Below are 20,370 nucleotides of genomic sequence, written 5' to 3'. Positions count from 1 at the left end.
AGCAGTGGCTGCCAGGGCTGAAGGGTATTATAACAAGCAGAACTTTCAAACACGCTTAAAAACAATATTTAGCCAACTTAAACGCAACGCCTACTTCAAGTATATTGTTTATTTTTTGCAAATTCTGCACTATTATTCTCATTAAAATTTATTTGGCATTCGTCTCATGCCACAAGACGAGCAATTTAACATAAATTAAGGGCAGGAGAAATTTAATAGCCGAACTGCTGCTGATAATCCCGCTGAAGGACACCGAAAACATTTTTGTCCTGGCCACTTCCGTTCTCGTAATTAACAAGCTGCTTTTCCTGCCTGTTTGTGGTCGCTTTTACACGGAAAACTGTGTCGAGAGAGTTTTCGACTGCAACGTTTTCAATTGTGTTTTCATTGTTTCAGAGATTTGTTGTCCAACTTGTGAGCTACTCACAAATTTCTGAAATTGTTTATAGATTGGCAAAAACCTTGCTTAACAATACAATTTGAAAAAATAAAATTATTTAATTAAAATAGACTAAATCCTTTGATGAAACGATTCCAAAAAAGACAGAAAAATGCACGATGTAATGCCGTCCAGCTTGATAAAAAAAAAAAACCCTACTTTGAGCCAGCGTATCTTAGCCTGCTGGGAAATTAAAATCTTGGTCTAGTCTATTGTCCATATTGAGCGTTCAAAATTTAATGTTACAGCGAGATTATCAAGGGGATGTTGCCGCGGGGGCGGCGTGGGGTCGGGTGGGTGCCACAAGTGGCCAGACCAGGCCAGGCCGCTAAACGCGTTAATATGCCTAATATGGAAAACTGTCGGAGCCATGGTCACAGCACTCAGCGCGTTGCGGGCTAACTAACCTAATTATTTGTGAAATGTGCGCGGAGCGTAAAGAAGGAGACGAAAGCAAGCACAAAACCGCAGCCCATTGTCTGCCGCAGCAGGTGAACATGGAGAGCAGTTGACAGGAGAGGCCAGTTGAGAAGAGGGGACACGGCGCAGAGCACGCGTAACGAAAACTTTGTTAAAGCAAAAGTGCAGCTGGAAAAAAAGAAAAGCAAACCCAAGCCCAAGCCCAAGCCAGAGGCGACAGTGCAAGCCGAGTAGCATTCAGTGGTGTCGAGTGGTGCTGTGTGGCATCCGGAACATGGACCTGGACCTGGACGTGGATGTGGATGTGGACGTGGAACGTGGCGACAACGTGAAATTAGTTGTGCATGTTTGCAACACAAGAGCCGGGCATTAAGTGAGAGCCGGGTAAAAAGTAACTGTGACCACTAAATTGCCAGGATGAAGTGTTGCCAGGATGCCCAGGACGCCCAGCACGATGTTGATCAAATTAACAGCATGTGGCCGGCCGGTCGCCTTGCCTTGGCTACCATTTTCTGTTGCATACTTTTCAGCGGCAAATTTGCTTAAACGAGCCACCCTGCCTAATTGTCCCACAGAGAACTTTGCAACTGCAACAATGAGAGGCAGCATCAGCAGCAGCAGCAGCAGCAGCAGTTGCAACTGTCGCAGACTTTAAGAACACGGGACACTATTTCAAAGTCAGGCTGCAAATAAATTACAAAATCCGGCAAGCGTTATTATAAATTGCAGCCAGGGGGAGGAACTGACAGCTAAAGTCAAACTGGCGACTGGAATTCGAAGGTTCTTTAATCTCGGCGAAAGTGTTTATATGTGTGTGTTATGTGCGTGCTATATGTGTGTGTGTGGTGAGTATGTGTGTGTTGCTGTGCTGAAGAATGCGGCGTAATTGAAACTTTAACCCAATCACAGAACGTTGGCAAGTTGAAAACAGCAACAAAAACAACAACAAATAGAAAGAACGGCACGCCGAAGATTAAATGCCCTAACAAAACATATGGTATTAATGCTATAGTTTTAAATGATACACATGAATATTGTAGCCAGAATTAGAAGCCAAATCATGAACGAAAACCTAAACCTCGGTGAAATCGGATGAGATTTGACGGAGTTATAGGATTGGGAAAATTTGTCCTTTGTCTATATAGGATATTTGAGAGTACCATTTTTTTTATGAATTTTGACCAAAAATAATGTTGCCAGACTTAGATAGAAAATTGATATGAAGGCTAAATCAAGAAAAGAGCCAAACCTTATCCCTATATCGACCACATATACACTCTATAGGGTGTCTCCTGTACATTTCAAATATATACAGTGGAAAGGGTATAAAAATACCCACTAGAACTTTACGATAAATAAGCAGCAACAACTGCAGAAAGTATTTATTTTTGCTGCTGTCCTTTGATAAATGACTTTGACGTCGGGGCAGGAGGCACGGGGCGGGGGCGGAGGGCGGAGGGGCAGGGCGATTTTCAAGTCAGCGAAAAGCCACATTTGAGGCGTGACAGCAACAACAAAGCCGCCCCAATGACTTTTCTCATTAGACAGACGAGCGAACGTGGTCAAAAGGGAATCGAACAAAACGTTGCCAAAGCGCCGAACGCATTCAAAGGGCAGCATGTGTAAAGCAAAAACAACGCAACGGAACGGAGAAAAACAAAGCAAAAGCAGAGCAAAAAAAAAAACAGAACGAAACAAGACAAAACAAACAATTGGCCAATGCATTGAAGGAAAAAAAAAGCAGAAGCAGAAGCAGTTGAAAAACATTGAAAATCGCTAAAACAGTTGCATGTTGGGCAGAACTTTGTGAACCGCATACTTCAACTTCAATTTGCCGGCAAAGTCGCGGGCAGGGGAAGGGGAAGGGGCAGGGGAGGGGGAAGAGAGACTTTGGCCACGCTCGTATTTCATTACCCGAACTGGTATTAAGTGGCAAAGTTTTGTGTTTAACAACTTTTAGCAGTCGTGTGGCAAAAATGAAGAACAAAAACCCGATGAAAGTTGCCGTTGCAACAAGCAGCAGAGCAAATATAACTAAAACCAAGTAAGACAGCTCTTAACGGGAGTGTACAACTGGGAGATACCCTGTAACCAAACAAATATTCAATCTATCCTTTTGAGCTTCGAGATACGCCTAATAAAGCGAATCTTAAAATCGATACTTATTGATATGCAAAACAAGTGAGACAGCTCTTAGCGGGAGTGCACAACTGGGAGATACCCTGTAAGCAGCGCCGAGAAGACGCTGTAACAAAAATTCAAGCGTTCCCTTTAAACTTCGAGCTGCGCTCAATAAATCTAATCTGACAATCGATACTTATCGATATATAAAACCACAGCTCTTAGCGGGAATGGGAGAAGATACCCTGTAACCAGCGTCGAGAAGATGCTGTGACAAAAATGCAATCTCCTTTTGAATTTCAAGAAACGCTCATTAAAGCTGATCTGAAAATCAATGCCTATCGATATATATACTATATTCTATTTTATTTTATTATTATTATTATTATTATTATTATTATTATTATTATTATTATTATTATTATTATTATTATTATTATTATTATAATTATTATTATTATTATTATTATTATTATTATTATTATTATTATCATTATTATTATTATTATATTCCCTGAGATTGACGATAGAACATACAAAATATCTATTACTTATGCCTCTTTCTGTCTGTTGCATACATTCGCACAGAAATATCAAACCATTTTAACCATTTGCTATGCGTACAGGGTATAAAACGGAAAAAATTAAAAAAAAAAAAAACAAGCAACCGAAACAGAAGTAACTTGCAGGCACTTGACTTAACTGCACTTTGCAACCAGTTCGGAGGGCGGGGGTGTGCAAAGAGGCGTGGCCAGCGTTTAAATGAAAGGCGACAGTTTTGCCGGCGAGCTGACAAACGCGATTGCAAGCACATTAAAAGCTGAAGAGGTGCGCGTGGGTTTTTGAAGACAACTCAAAAAACACTTGATGGTCCAAAACTTATACACCCCCTCAACAACGCGGCAAACTTTTGCCACAATGCCATGCATTTTTGATTGGCAAAATCTGCTTGAATCTGAATCTGAAAACTTGCTGTGCGCGACTTCGAGCCCTAACTTCCAATTTGCCGGGTACTTTAATTAGCCAAATGCAACGAACGTCAAAAGTTTTATGCATTGTAATGAAATGCATACATCGCACACAACTTTGTTGCTAGCCAACCCTTCCCCCCCCCTTCCCCTCTTCGCCCCTTGCTGCTGTGAAAATGGGGTAGCTGCACAAGTACCTCGTAAATCTTGTTTGGCCTTCTCGTAAGGCTTTCAAGTACCTTAATCAAGTGCACATAAGCCGTGTAAGCGCAGGAATTTGTATTTAACCTTCATGCAAATAGTTCGAAATTAATTGCTGCTTTATATTACTCTACTTTAACTTTTAAACTGTCTTTACTGCTTCACTTCATTGTTGCACATTCCATCCTTTTTTTATGTATATAATTTTTTCTTATCATCATCGACATTTTGCAAATTCTACTTTTCCCATCTTTATACCCTGAACCCGCTGAAAAAATATTAAAATAAAGGGTATAATGATTTTATGCAAAGCTATGCAACAGGCGAAAAGAAAGAAATCCATTGAGAGCCCAACATAAATATATATATTCTTGATCAGCAACAAAATCCGAGTCGGCAAAGTCATATTCATCTGGTTAGGTATTCCTGTGGCACGCACAGATCGATACTTTCATCGATACTTTAAAAATCGATAAGATTCGCTATCGATAGCCTGTTTATTAGACTTATCTCGGAGCTTATAAGATCCTGAGTTACCAAATTTAGCATAATGCACAAGTCACAGAATATTTAACCTTTTGAAAGTATACACTTGAGTTTTGACAAATTCAAACTTTTGACTACCATATTTAATCCCTCAAAGTGTGGCATGCTACGTAAATATGTGACTTTTTGTACTATGTATAGAAAGTTTCCTAAACTTTTGTAACTTTTGTAGCTTTTGTACCTTTTGTAGCTCGCTGCCAGGTTTAGGGTATATTCTAGTCGGGTTATTGAGACTTAAGCACTTTGCGTGTTTTATTTTATCTTTTCTCGCACTTTTACTTTGCAAAAAAATAGTCATATTCATTTTGATTTAACTAGACATAGAGTAGGTGTAAGTTCAAATAAATTACTTGATTTTACAATAATTTTATTGAGTCTTAGTCCACAACTTTAAAAACAAAAGTTGCCTGACAACCCAATATTTCCATTAGCGCATTTAATCAGTTAGACCTGACATCATTTGCCATCGATTGGGCCACGCCCCAGCTTAAGCTAACAAGACAATTACCATAATAGCCCGGTTAAAGTCATAACAAATAATAAAAAGTCTGCTTGAGGCGAGAGAGTAGTCGACTAGGAGAAACTCTCTAATCTAGTAGAAGTACCCAAACTTCTCTCGAAGTTGACCTAACTCTATAATAGATAGGTATAATGTGCACAGGTATTTAAAAAATGAATTTGAAGGAAAGTTTCAGCTTCTCAACTCAAAACTTCGCCTATTAATATGTGATCCGCCCTTTACACCAAGGAGAGGTGGATTTTGCGTAGTGTGAAAAAACTGTCATAGGAATTTTTTGCAAAATTGCACACAATAGTTTTCCGAAAATTTTCCATAGGATTGGGTGGAATTCTCCAAGGTCCCGTCTTGACTGACTGTCAATTAGTGAATAGCTCAGTTATAGGGTCGGACATAATAAGTGTCTAGTTATAACACATTAAAGTAACTCGATTCCATCCCACATATTTGTACCATATCAGTGCAGGGTATCAAAAAATTGATGAAGGTGCCGGTTGACTGGGCAAACCATGGTGACCAGGTGTCCACCTGGTTACGTCTTTTGCTGCTTAGAATGCAACAAAAAATGCAAAGTCATGCATTAAACATGCAGCTACCGCTTTTCGCTGTGTGTGTGTGTGTGTGTGTGCGTTAGGGAAGGTGAAAAAAAAAGCAAAGACCAGAATTTTTCATACGTTTTGCGTCATGGCGGCGGGCACTTTAAGCGAAAGTGAGGCGGCCTTTGGCCTGCTTGGACGCTGGCCAACGAAGGAGGCGTTGCGCGACGGGGGTTGGGCGTGGCAGCAGCGCGCAAAAGTATGCAACGCAATGCTGCACTTTGGCAAAATTACATTTTCAATTTGTCAGTGGCCCGGCCAGAGGCGGAAACAGCACCCAGGCAAATGGCCAACAAAAAAAAAACAATCTAGCGAATATAATAAAATTTAAATGTAAAAAAAATAGGATAGCAGCAGAAGCGGAGCGTGGCCGCGAACGCCCATCAATGGCAAATTAAGTAGCTACTTTTGCAAATGTGTTTTTGATATTTTCATTGGACTTGCGAGTTTTTGGCGCATTATCCAGCAGATTTTTGGATCTGGTGTCACGCATGCTGAATATTTCATGAGGGCCTGCTCTCTCTTCCCCCCTTTCCTCTCTCCCTCTTTCATTGAGAGTTCTTTCGTTTACACAAAACTTCCGTTTCTTTTTTTTTTAATAACTTGCCATTGTGGCTGTCGGTTTCAGGCACACACAATGGCCTGCCAAGATTCACGACATGTCAACGACTCTGCGCTGTTCTTGTTGTTGTTGTTGCTGCCTGTCGTACACGCTGCTTTATAATTTATGATCCTTGGCATCGACGACTCCTTCGTCATCGCCGGCGCACACATGTCGCCAAGTTTCGTATCATTTTTCAAGCTGCGCCAAAAGTGCATGAATATTAACTGCAAGTGTTTTTCGTTGGAAAGCTTTTCCTCGGCTGCAATCTCCCCTACTTCAGCTTCATCGTCATCTCCATCTACATCTTTCACGGTCTACTTGAAACTTTGAAATGTCAAACATCTGAGATGGCACTTCCTGCTAACTTATGCATACGTGTGGCTTAGTTTTTGGCAGCATTTTACATGCTTGATGAACATTTGCGCAAATTGTCGCTGCTGTCTATTGGCAATATGTGCTGTGATGGTAGCTCTCCTATGTCACCTGCCCCTCCCAGCCGGGGCTAATGTGCACCCAAAGCGGACTTAAATGCTGTATCCAGCAGCGGCAGCAGCAGGTAACAAAGCGCTGGCAACACGGATATATTGCTTAAGCTCAGCAAGCAGAAAATAACATTTTTCGCACAGGTTAACACACACAATGGACGACGACCTTTGTGCCTGGGTTTGCTCTTGTTTGGCTTTTGCTTATCACATGACCAAAGGAAAATTCTCACTGAACAGCTGTGCAGTTTAAATGTGAATCACCTTTAGCAGAAAAAACAAAAAAAAAAAATTCTAAAACATTCCTGTAAAAACATGACTAATAGTTGGTACAGTAAGGCAAAACAAAAGCCAGACAGAGTGTCAGATAAAAGCTTAGAGCATGGCAAATGACAGACAGACACACACACACACACACACACACACATACACACACACACACACACACACACACACACGCACACACACACACTCTGACTGCCTGGCAAATGTTGTCAATTAGCTGGACATCGAAACTATGCTACCGATAATAACGATCGCATGAATTGGCATAAATTATATATACAATTTGGCACTGATGCCCGTTTAATGGGGCGTATGAGTAATATGAGATAAAGTCTATTTAAACAAATTTCAATGTAGGCATGTAATATATTGGTAAATCATCGATAAACGTTGGCTATGGCAATGCATTTGTAATTTGTTTCATTTATGCTAAACGAAACATGAACCGAACAGGACAATAGTTAAATTTACAAATTGATCTTTGATCCTTGCAGACCCAACCTTTTGAGAGACTAGTTCGCATAGACTCGACTGTTGATACTGATCAAGAATATATATACTTTATGGGATCGAAGAGGTTTCCTTCTATGCGTTACATAGTTCACGATAAATAACACACTCTGCAAGGGTATACAAATATATGGAAACTTTTAAAAGCGATTTTATGCTTATGTTATAGAATATCTGGGATTGTCTTCTAAGTTTGAACTATATATAATATATGATAATAAATAAATGCTATGCTATGCCCAGTAAACTGACGAAAGCACAACAGCACTTCGTCTAAATCAAGAATAGGTATTCAACTTTATGGTTAAGGGCATATTCTTCATATTGTGACATGACTCCAATAAACTCTGCCAGCACATAAAGCAGGCTTAGAGCGCACATGTTGAGCTAAGGCAAAGGCAAGTGAGACTATAATATTTAGCTTGTCGTGCACAAGCGGATCAACAGTTGGCTTCAAGTGCTGATAAAAAAATAAAAAAAAAAGAGCACAAAGTTGCAAGCCAAATCACACATAAGCGCCGCATTTTGTGGCCCACAACCGACTTGTCTCAGTTAAGACCCCGGGAAAAAATAGAAAAGAGATACAGGTTGGTAAAAGGCGCCGGTGTCTGGGCTGATGTGAATACAAATGTCAGCATTGCGAGCAAAGGACACAGTCCATAAATTTTGTAGCGCGCGCGCAACATTTTGCTTTGTTTTAACACATTTGCTGTGTGGCGCCAGGACGAGCCTGCCAGGACGTGCAACCGCAGACTCTGCCCACGCGCCTGCGGCTGGCTATGCAACAATGTTGCCCAAAAGTTTCATAGTCAACGATGTCGGAGTCGGCATTATGTGCGCCCAGCGTGACTAATATGCACATGTTCAACTATGCTAGAAAACGTTTTGACAACAACTCCGCACACAAGCACACACACACATCCCCTCCAGAAAGTTGCTTTGACCAAACTTGGTATTTGATTTTTGCATTCTGGTTTTTTGGTATCTTTTGCAGCAGCAACAACATGGCCAAGGATTTGAGCACTCTCGGCTGGGATTACTTCATGTTTGTTGCATTTATAGCGCTCACTGTGCTGGGTCCGCTCTGGACGCGCATCTTTGGCAAGACGAAGCAGCGCAGCAAGGCGGATTATGTGTTCGCCACGGGCGGCGTGTCCCTGGTGGCCGTCATGATATCCATAGCACGTGGCACGCTCGGCGTGCGATCGGTTCTAGGTAAGTTAAATGACAGTTAGCGAATGTTAAATGCATTAATTGAGTTATGCATATTTTACAGGGTATCCCAGTGAACTGTACTACCGCGGCTCGGCCATGTGGGAGATAATATACGGCATGATGAGCGCCTATCCCATTGTATGCTTTATGTTTGTGCCCGTCTACTTCAACCTGGGCATCACCTCCGTCTATCAGTACATCGATCTCAGGTGAGTTCCCCAACAACAAGTACAAGAACAAGCATTTAATTAGCACAAAGCGACAACATGAAAATTGTTATTTTAGCATTCAATTTAATTTCACAAATGCGACGCGGGTTTTGCCCACGCCCAACAGCATGTTGGCACCCCTCCCAGTTTCATTCTTCATTAAGAAGTCCAAAATGAGAACAAACAGAGCAGCTGGGCATGCACAGAGTAAGGGAAACAGGCTGGTTGTTCAGCTAAATAAATTTGAATAACATTTTGCCAAAAAAAAAAACAACAAAAAATGAACAACACAAAAACGCGCAAAGGCACAACTCAAATAATCTATACATTTGTCCGCCAGGACTGCCCACTCCCCACTCCCCACTCCCCACTCCCCACTCCCTACTCCCCTACTCCTGACTTGAACTGTCACAAGTTGTCGCCTCTCGCCCGAGCAGCGCCTAATTGTTTTTTAAGATTGAAATTAGTAAACTAATTTGTTATCAAATGTTTGCAGTTTCGACAACAAAATTCAATTAATTGCCAAAACTGAGAAGCGTCTCGCACGCAGCTTGGGGCAAAACAGCAGCATAATTTGATTCAAATTTAATTGGCCGAGAGACCGAATCTGTAGAAAATTGACAAAATTCTCAAATGTAGCGCACAAGCTGCAAGTGATTGATAGCAAGATGAGACACACTTTAATATAGCTCAAGAGCGCAAAAGAGCTAATAGATAGAACTGAACGATTAGCTTCTAATTGCAGAGCAATTATTTTTAAGTTTTTGTTTTATGAAACCCTCTTGAAAACGGAATGTATGAAAACTCCATGAATTTGAATTTGACCTATGGCAATTATATTTAATGAATGCAATTTATTTTAGAGCTAGTATTTTCTTCAAATTCAAGCCTTTACTTTCCCACACTTGGGAATTTTAATACAGTTTATATATTTGAAAATTAATTGAAAGTCGATCGTATGAAAAAAGTCGAATTAAAGTTTTCCACCCATTTTATGCTGAAAAGTCAGAAATCTTTCAGATACTTCCTAAACAATGATTCCTTTGAAATTACATTTTGCGAAAAGTGTGTAACACGTCTTACATAAATTCACGTAACACATCTCTCAAACTAATTTGCAAAAGAATTTTTAAAATTGAATTTATAGTCATTTCACAAATTTTCCGTACTAGCGTTTGAATTTCTCAAATACAACTGAAGTAAAAATTTCAGCTTCCAAGCTTTTACAGTTTAGACTGTACCCTGATCTTCAATCAGTCAATCAGTCAGTCAGTCGGATTTTTCAAAATGAATTTATAGTCATATTTCACAAATTTTCCTAACTTGCATTTGAATTTCCCAACTACAACTAAGGTAAACATTTCAGCTTCCCAGCTTTTACAGTTTAGACTGTACGCTGATCTTCAATCAGTCAGTCAGTCGGGATAAAGATTGAATTAAGCCCTAGAATCCAATCGCTGTAATTTTGGAGGAACCAGCGTAATGCGGTTCGCTTTGTTTTAGCTGAAATGAATGGCAATACTCTGCAAAGCACTTCAGCGAATTGTACGAAGGGAATAGTTCCATGCAGGGCAACCATCGGGGCCATCAATCTTGGTTAGTGGCATTGTGTTTGGCTACGATTAGCCCCGTCCCATGTGCACATTCGAGATACATGGCGAATTTCATGTGCGATTTAGTTTGATGACAACCAAATGACATTCAAGACAAACCCGAAAAGGGGTTGGATGGGCTGGCTGGGCTAGCTGGGCTGGCGGTTGGGTAGGAGGTACTGCCAGACACAAGATGTTGCCCGGGCAACGGCAAAGTTGTAACAAATTTGAAGGCTCATTGTCGCTTGTCAGCGCAACTGGCGCTGCGCGACATGTTTATGCATACAACTCCATCAAAATTGGCAACAATAGCGACAACAACAAAGTCGCATAGGCCGATAAGTAAATATGTTACAAATTGTGAAGGCAAAGCGAACCTGGCATAGACAATGACAAACATGATAATGCAAAACAAATACACAATAACCAAAAATGCTGGGCTACAGTATACCCTTTAATCAGCCAACCATAAGCTGAACAAATCCTTTGCTAACTCTCCAGTTTGCAAGCTCTAAAGTTCATTTAATTAAGTTGTGAAAAGGCAAGGTTCGTATGCGAAACAAACTTGTTAGGCATACGGATTAATATTATCAGGTCAAAGATTAAGCCTTCAAGCGCTCAGGGTATAATAAACCAGAAGCCAGCTGAATTCATAAAAGACAAAAAAAAAAGGAAAGAAAAAGAAAAGAAAACAAAGCGCCCTCATACAGGCCCAGACGCTGGCACACTTGTGCTCGTTGTTGACAAATTGTATGACAATTCGTTTGTGTCATAATGTTTATAAATAGCGCGTGTTGTTGCTGTCAGAGGCCAGCATCCCGCTTTGACAGCCACCCAAGACACGCACGCAGTCAGTCAGTCAGTCAGTCAGTCAGTCCGTCAATCAGTCAGTCAGTCAGCCCAAAACTTGCAAAAACAAAAAGAGCACCCGGCGGGAAACTTTAGCATATGGGCACAACACATTCTTGCATTGGCTACATTTTCCTTTTCCATTGGAATCAGCATGAAAAGCAAAATAAAAAAAAAAAAACAAAGAAAAACTACCCTGAAAATACCAAAAAAAGGCACTTCTGTTGGAAGTAGATTACCGAGCGAAGTTTTATATATTAAATTCAATTAAATTGAAATCAATTAAAAAAGTATTAAATAAAATGTTGTTTTAAACGAAATGCTTAGCCATAATTAGGAGAATTCTCTTGCCAAGAACTAAGCTAGCGGATTTTATCCAATTGAATTTTGTTGTGAGTTAATTCTTTTCAAAGTTATTATTATCATTTCTATCGATAGATAATCCCGAAATGTTAAGCCTATCCCTTTCCTCACCTCATAAATTCTACTGCAAACGTTGTCCAAAAGCTCTGACATTTTAACTTCCAAATCTGAACTTACTTTAGATAGTATAATAAAATCAGATATCTGTTCTCTGTGCCTTATAAAACAAAGCTCCAATTTCCTGCTGGGAAACACCAACACACACACACACACACACACACACGTACAGCACACGTACAGCACACGTACAGCACACGTACAGCACACGTACAGCACACACACGCACACTTTAGCCTGTAGAGGCCTGTCAGCAGCCCGTCGCAAGTGACATCTGCCACTCAGCACATGACCTCTGCCTCTTGTCTTAGGCTGAAGCTGAAGCAGAAGCTGGAGCTGGAGCTGGCAGTGATGCGAGTATTTCTTGGTCGAGATTTGTGGCTGGCTTTTTGACAATTGTTTTCGCCCTCGACGAGTTCAACGGTCAAGACCTAACGCAGCATTGTTTGGTGGAAGCGTAGCCCCAGCTTCAGGCAGGACAATTATTACACACACACACATACACACGCATACAAGGAAATAAATTGATTTGAGGCTTGTTTCGGCCGTGGCTCAATAAGACACTTGTTAGACTTAGGACGCGACACGGCCACAGTGCTGCTCGCCTGTAAGTGCATTTGAGTTGCCGCTTGAATATTTACGACATACAAGTGCCGTCCAAAGTGCCCCGGGCACACATCACACACAACAAAAGGATGTGTGAAGAAAAAAGAGACAGAATTGAAGACCAACGCATAAATAAAGAAATTGTTGGCAGCGACTAAGTGACGAAATGATTTGCAATTCAAAGACAACAGAGCTGTTGCTGCTAACACGATTTTAGCTTTTTGCTGCCACGCCCAGCCACTCACGAGCTGATGCCTGATTATGTTTATTTATGCGCCGCATTTAATCCAATCAAAAGACAGCTACCAACAGTTGGCAACAGATTCGCTTTTGATTATAAAATTAGGTGGACCTCCGGCGATTAGTCTCGCATTATGCTCCGCTTGCCAGCCACAACTTGGCATATTAAATTTGGCGCCCTAATTTATGCGTTTGTCCATAGCCGAACGGGCTCAAGCTGCACCATTGATAAATTATGTGCCCGCGCTTAAGCGAATTGTCAATGCGCCAAGCTCCGGCTCCGGCTACGGCTCCGTCTCCGGCTCCGAGAGTCTTAAGCGCTTTACACGGACAACCAATAACAAACGCAGCGAGCGGCAATGCATTTAATAAATGAGAGACAGTGGGAGAGAGGGGGCGGGGAAGTCAAAGCGGGCGTTGCCCGGCAATAAGCATTGTTCGTGGTGGTTAAGTGGTGAGTGGGTGGTTGGGTGGCTGGGTGGTGCATTATTGTGGTCCTGCTGGTAATCGCATAAACGGCGGCTGCCCGCTGGCATGGCTGCGGCAACTATTGCATACTTTGCGGCACTTATATTTAATTTTAAGTTATTAAGCGGCGTTTGAGCCTTGGATAGACACAGAAAGGGGACAAGTAGGAGAGGGGGTGGGGGCAGGTAAGAAAAAGCTGGAAGGCAAATCAATTAAAGTCAATAGAACAAAAGCCGCCCACAATGCCAAACAAGGCTCAATCAATTGACAGGCAGGCGGGCAAAAGCAAGCCTCGGGTCATCATTCACACAAAATAGTAAAGAGAGGCAGAGAGAGAGCAAGAGAGTGAGAGAGAGAGAGGGAGAGAGCACTTATTGTGATGAACACGATGTTAACAGGCTAAATGAAAACCAATTGCTACAAGCTCAAGACAACAAAATAAAAACAAGCACAAAGCACACAGAAAAACAGAGAAAGGCAGAGAGAGAGAGAGAGTAAGAGAGAGACAGAGAGATATCTAGAAACAATAAATCCCATAAATCATATTAAATTGACATATCAGGCAAAAATTGACCGCAAGCGAGCTGTGCGAAATATCCTGCCGAGCTGCCAAAAACTATACAGAATGAGCAGGACAATGCCCACAATATGTTGTGTGTGTGTGTGTGTGTGCGTTTGTGTATGTACAATAAAATTTCTTTATCAATTTCCGTTACACTGTCTGTGACAACAACAAGTAACAAAATTGACAACGATGATGAGCGCCATGTGCAAGAGCCCTCTCTCTCTCTCTCTCTCCCTCTCTCTCTCTCTATCTCTCTCTGTTACGCTACTTCTCCTTTGTCTGTTGCTTTTCAATAGTCACGCCCCTGCAATTTGTGGTCCGCCTTGCGACATGCTCATCATTAGATTCACGCAAATTGGCGCCCTCTATTGCTAGACTTAATGGGCTTTTAATAAAGCCGCGCTGGCACTTGCATTATGCTCAGGATATTTTCATGACAATGAGCACACTATTTTCATGCACACACTCACACACACACACACGCACACACCCACGGTCTTAACTGGGTCAGCGTTGTCATAATTAAAATATAACGCATGCGACATGTTGTACACGTTGTCAAGATTGTAAGCCGCTTTAAGCCCAAGTGAGCTGTGAATTTACAAAACGGCCATAATATGCATTTAAGCGCTTTTAATGCTTAACTTAAATACGCAGCAGAACGCGGCACGGCTTGACTGATTGATATTTACTTATTGATTGACGTCCGTTGCGTCCTTCTATACAAGGCATTTGAATGATACGCTGCCCCATTCGTCAGCCAATCATTCATACTTGTGCCGCAGGAATAGCTACAACCTTAACATGCAGATAAGCTTGCGGCTAGCTGACAACACGGACTAATAAATATATGTGTATGTATGTATGTATGTATTTGTGGCTGGCTATTAATCATTTAGTGTGCCATCAATAAAGCCAACCAAGCGCATACCAACACTGGCTTATGCAGTCAGCTTAGGCACACACACACACGCACACACGCACAGCTACAGTTGTGTGTGTAGCAGCAGGACAAGGTTTTACCGTAATTTTGCCACTTAGGCCCCAAAGCTGCCAAATATGTCATAAGTGTAAGCACAAGCTCCTACACACAGCTACAAAATTTTGGCGGGAGTTTATTGGTCTCATGCAGCTTATACTATATAAAACTATTTATCTGAACTAAATGACTGCTGATTAATTAATTAATTAAGTTTCGGGCTCAAATTGATTTTTAAGAATCTTTATTAAAATTCATTTGAAGAGTTCTTTTCACACTTATCTCGATGAAATATGTTTCTTAGGTTTGATAAACATCTAAAAATATCCAAAATTCTGGATTTTCTGAAAAGTGTTCATTTTTGATTATTGAATTTTTTTCAATTTCTTTGCAAATTACATTCATTTTTAACATCAATGAAGGCTAGATTTGTGTATAATTACAACTATCTATTTTATTTAACGAACTTTAAGCTCAATTTCAAATTCCTAAACGTGAAGTTTAAGAGAATACGTGCATTTTATTATTATTTTCCACGGGCGGAAAATGAGTGGAAACTGGTGTCTAAAATTTGAAGCAAAAAACCTTTGACCAGACAACGCCGGGTAATGCCAGCAACTGAAACGAACTCAAATAAAGTACTGGGACATGAATTTGAACCCGAAACCCACAAAATCTGTGACCCCATTTCCACCAAGAATGTATAGATTTTCCGAAGAGTGAAAGAACGTTTTAATGAATTTATACAAAAGTCTCTTTAAATTTGAGGTCGATCGGAATTTAGCTGTCAATTATATATACCTTGAAGCCAGTAGAAATTTATGTGACGCTACTAAAATTTAAATACCAAAAATTTGATTAAAAAAATAATAACAATTTACAAAAGCAACAGAACATTTGCAACAGTTTATATAATTGAATATTAAATCCATCAAACAACAATTCATGGAAACGTTAAATTTCGTACTTTCGATTTTCCCTTTCTTGAGACAAATATTTAAAAGCAACATTTCATTTCTATGATTTATAGAAACTATTATCAAGTTTTCGTAGAAATGTAATTTATTTTTCATATGCTTGAGAAAGCTATTTTAATAATAAACCAAAAATTCACTTTTCTAATTAAATCTTAAAGCAAAGAAAATTCAAAGAAAAATCTATTTACATTCATATTAATATCTAATTGGGATTTCACTTTGAGCTACATTTTAGACAAAGAAAATAGATTTGTTGCTTTCGTTTTAATGCGGACCCACAACCATGCCCCGTTCCCGCCCCCCAAAGCTGTCATAAAAGTCAATTCTATAGTTAGACCCGGCCCCGATGGGACATCAACAAGTTCATTAGACGAGCCGCGGACGCATACTAAGCGATCATTAGAGGACCGAAACTGGATACCTCTTTGGGCCACTTGGCGCCTTGTCGCGCATTTTACATCGAATTAACACACACACGCACTCACACACACACACACTCTGCATTTTTATAGCCATGTGCCGGCAAAAGGGACTGCATCATAAAAACCCGACACAACTATAAAAACAATCAAAACGAGTTACGAACTTGCCAATTTTGTTGTTGCCTCAGCCTCGTAAATTTGTGGCACGGCTAGGAACTTGAGCTGCAGCTGCCACGCCTCTCGATGCCGCCCACTTATTGTAGGCGCCCTCATTTTACAGCTGCATAAATCATAAAAAAAAAAAAAAAGCAAAAGCAAAAGCAAAAATGCGAAATGAACGCGCTCATAAAAAGGGCAAACCCATTAAAACTTTAATAAACGCAGCTAATAAAAGTAAATAAACGAGAGGCCAGGCATTGAGCACCGGCTCCTGCGCCACATCCTGTTGCCATGCCTGTGCCCGTTTCTGTGGCTTAATTAGCGCTGTAAATTGAGCCGACTAGCCTACCTTAGTAAGGTGCATATACTCACCTGCCGCCTGCCGGCAAACATTTGCTGCTCAATTTCAGATTCAAGAGTCGCACCGTACGCTGCCTCGCCTCCGCCACGTATATTGTGCGACAAATCTGTAATCTGGGCATCACCGTATATACGCCCAGCGTGGCGCTATCCGCCGTCATTGGCATACCCTATTGGGCATCCATAGTTGGCATGTCGGTCATCTGCATATTCTTCACCATTATGGTAAGTAGACAAGAGCGAGCTCTTAATGGCAATTGCTTTATATCCTTTATTTGCTTCTTTTTTTTTTAGGGCGGCCTGAAAGCAGCCATCAATGCGGACGTCATCCAGACGATAACCATTCTGGTGGTAACCGTTGCCGTCTGCATACAGGGCACCATCTCCAGCGGCGGACCCAAGAAGGTTTACCAGCTGAACCGTGAGAATGGTAAGCAATCAGTTTTCGGTATTCGGTTTCCATTTTTCGGGCTCCGATTGATCATGGCAGCTTATTAGCGTGTCTCCTGTCAAATGGTGCTTGCATGTGTGTGTGTGTGTGTGCGCCACTTTCATATTTATGCTGACGAATGATGACTATTAAAATGACATCCATTTTAGGTTGCTGTTGTTTTGTTGTTTTCTTGTTGTTGTTGTCGCTGCGTCGGCTCATTATGCACATAAATGATGATGATAAAACCGGCATATAAAACAGCAGTCCCCCACCCCCCACGCATTCAGCACCATCAACAACATCAACAGCAACTTGTGCTGGGCATTTTCAGCTATTTTCTAGCTCTATTTAGCTATTTTCAAGCACCAGTCCGGTTTACGGCTGCAATTTAGCTGTTTTATGGCAGCTCTTTGGCTAGCACAAGCAACTCTGCTTATTGTCAATTTGTGCTCATCAAGCTAATACAGCTATTTTTAGCGACAGTTCGCAACACTGGTTAGGCTGCGCGGCTGCGTGACGACGGTAATAAATGTCTGACGGCATCGCGTTTGTCACTTTAGTTTGAATCCTTGGCTGTCATTGTAACAATTGCCGAGCTCTGGGAATTTACCCATATGGCGGGCCATTGAATATATACCCATTTTCCATGCCATGCAACTGCACTAAGCTATACGCACTGAACTTTTCTATTTGCTTTCTTAATTTTCGTTTCTCATAGGCCGCTTAAACTTCTGGAACTTTACCGGCGACCTAACCGTGCGCGTTGATACCACCTCCGCCTGGCTGGGACAGCTGTTTATGTCGCTCTCACAGATTGGCTGCCAGCAGAACTTTATGCAGCGCTATGTCAGCCTCAAGTCGCTTAAGGAGGTGCGAAGGTTAGTTTCACAATTCTCACAAATCACAAAAAAAAAAAAACAAGCACATGGAAAACTTCGATAAGTTAAATCGCGCCTAATGCGTAATAAATCGCAGTGTGGCCGTTTTTAGTTTGGCTATTTTTACCTCCTTTAGAAGAAGTTATCGATATCCTGCGCTTAATGCAACCGATCATTGGCGATAAAATTACTTTGAAATCAAGTTTATATAAAGTTTTCCTATTTTTAGGGTCATGCTGAGCAACGTGCCCATCGTGTTTATATTCTTCGCGCTCTCATGGCTTTCGGGAATGGTGATCTACTCCACGTACATTAACTGCGATCCCTATGCCGAGGGTTACATTAGGAAGCCAGACGAGATTCTGCCCTTCTTTGTAGAGGATCAGCTGGGCTTCCTGCCCGGCTTTGTGGGCATCTTTATGGCCACGCTGTTCAATGGCGCACTCTGGTATTTTACCTATTAGCTATATCACGCTTACATTTGCTAATTTTCTATCATTCCACTAGCATGATGGTTTCGAACCTTAATTCCTTGGCCACCGTTTGCTGGGAGGATTTCGTGTCACAGTTGCCAAAATTCAAGGGACTCAGCGACAAGCAACAGTTGAGAATTATTAAAATTGTGACAATTATTTGCGGTCTCATTATCATGTGCGTTGCCTTCGGAGTGGGCCTGCTATCCGGCGTTATCGAGTCCTCGCTGTTGGTTTTCTCGGCCACGTCGGGACCGCTGCTCGGTTGCTTCATTCTGGCCATGATGGTGCCTGTGGCCAACTGGAAGGGCACATCCGCTGGCATGATAACAGCATGCGCTTTTGTGCTCTGGATAATTGGCGGAAGCATGACCATTGACAAGCCCTCCAACATGCTGCCCACTTCCACAGAGGTAAGAAGCAAGCGAATGCTTGAAATGAGTAACAGATTAATCAAAGTTCATCTTTTTTAGGGCTGCTCGAACTCAACCTTCTCACGATCCATTGGCAAGCCCAGCAGCGGACTTGATGAGCTGCCCTGGCTGTTAAAGCATACACCAATCGATGGCTACAATCAAACATTTACAGATCCGACGCCACGAATTGCTCACGATCGGTAGGAAACCCTAATTATATATATAGAGAGATGACTTATATGCGTATTTCTTGCAGAACTGCTTTGGAGTCGTTCTATTCCATCAGCTTTATGTACTACAGTTTAATTGGAACAGCATTGACGGTGCTCATTGGCACACTCATCAGCTGTCTGACCCAGCACTCGGATGACGAGTACGATGCCAAGCTGCTGCATCCGATCATATTCCGCTGCTACGAGCGCCTGAACGTGCCCAAGCCGTACTATATTAAGCATGAGGAGGAATCCGGTCTGAATAGACGCAGCAGCAGCAATTCCTCGGCGACCAACGCGGGCAAGGAGGAAAAGATCAACCAAGCTTTTGATGCCAACGAGATGCTTGAGAAGGCGAAGACCAATCCCATAGCTGTGGTCTTTACAAACTCCTCCAACGCTGAACGACCGAATTCCATTTGTGATGCGAGTCGAACCCAACTGGAAACGGTGCCGGCGGGCGAAACGGGCATCTATCGACAGCTCGGCTCAAAGACGACCTTCTGAGATGTACTGAAACCCTCCGCAAATAATACATATATGTAAATGAAAACATAGTCGATAGTTAGTCGTATAGGTCGTAAGCTAAGCCATCGTCTAATCTAATTAATGAGGGGAGTTACTCATACACCTTCCGTGTATCAAGTCGATAAAGATGCTGTGATCATTGTACAAGAGTATACTTTGCGCATACTGCAATATTTTTGAGAGATATTTTGTGATGCGTAGTGTAGAAAACCAATTTTATGTGTATATGTACTTATGTGTATGTGTAGTAAGCAAATGCAATAACAGAATTTTTAAATAAATATAATTTTGTGCAATTTTTAAATCATTAAAGTCAGTTGCAAATATATAATTCCTAAAACTTACGATATATCGCATATTTGGTTTGTTTGATTTTCGATATATAAAAATAGAATAAAGTGTATATGTATTAATAATATATTTTAAAAAAAATCATATTTCTTTGCACAGAAAAACCGTTAATTTAAGTTTTCAAATGTTTCGTCAAATGCTTTTCAACGATTTACGTTGAGTAGTGCTGCCATTCTTTGTACTGATGGTGCTGCCCATCAAACATGCGCTCTGCCGCTTATCGATAACAATTTCACTTACAGCTGTTTTGCAACAGTGCTGGCAAATTC

The 20,370-nt window shown here is 41.3% G+C and overlaps 1 protein-coding gene across 7 annotated transcripts in view; it reads left to right on the top strand.

Moving 5' to 3' along the window:
• The window catches only part of LOC115764108 (sodium-coupled monocarboxylate transporter 2), a 61,271-nt gene extending 41,242 nt beyond the window's left edge, over window positions 1-20,029 (top strand). For 6 of the 7 annotated variants that reach the window (XM_030706967.1, XM_030706964.1, XM_030706965.1 and 3 more), the window contains 9 exons: window positions 8,684-8,904; window positions 8,966-9,113; window positions 16,861-17,035; window positions 17,105-17,240; window positions 17,962-18,121; window positions 18,351-18,569; window positions 18,629-19,007; window positions 19,068-19,210; window positions 19,267-20,029. In XM_030706967.1, coding sequence (XP_030562827.1) covers window positions 8,694-8,904; window positions 8,966-9,113; window positions 16,861-17,035; window positions 17,105-17,240; window positions 17,962-18,121; window positions 18,351-18,569; window positions 18,629-19,007; window positions 19,068-19,210; window positions 19,267-19,729 — 2,034 coding nt within the window. In that variant the 5' untranslated portion in view covers window positions 8,684-8,693 and the 3' untranslated portion in view covers window positions 19,730-20,029. The remainder of the gene's footprint in view (window positions 1-8,683; window positions 8,905-8,965; window positions 9,114-16,860; window positions 17,036-17,104; window positions 17,241-17,961; window positions 18,122-18,350; window positions 18,570-18,628; window positions 19,008-19,067; window positions 19,211-19,266) is intronic. The other variant, XM_030706966.1, reaches the window with a different exon arrangement.
• Window positions 20,030-20,370: the final 341 nt, after the last annotated feature.

This window comes from Drosophila novamexicana, unplaced genomic scaffold (assembly GCF_003285875.2).
Source record: "Drosophila novamexicana strain 15010-1031.04,08,12 unplaced genomic scaffold, DnovRS2.1 tig00000817-arrow-arrow-pilon, whole genome shotgun sequence".
NCBI lineage: Eukaryota > Metazoa > Arthropoda > Insecta > Diptera > Drosophilidae > Drosophila > Drosophila novamexicana.
This window is presented reverse-complemented; position numbering and strand designations above follow the sequence as displayed.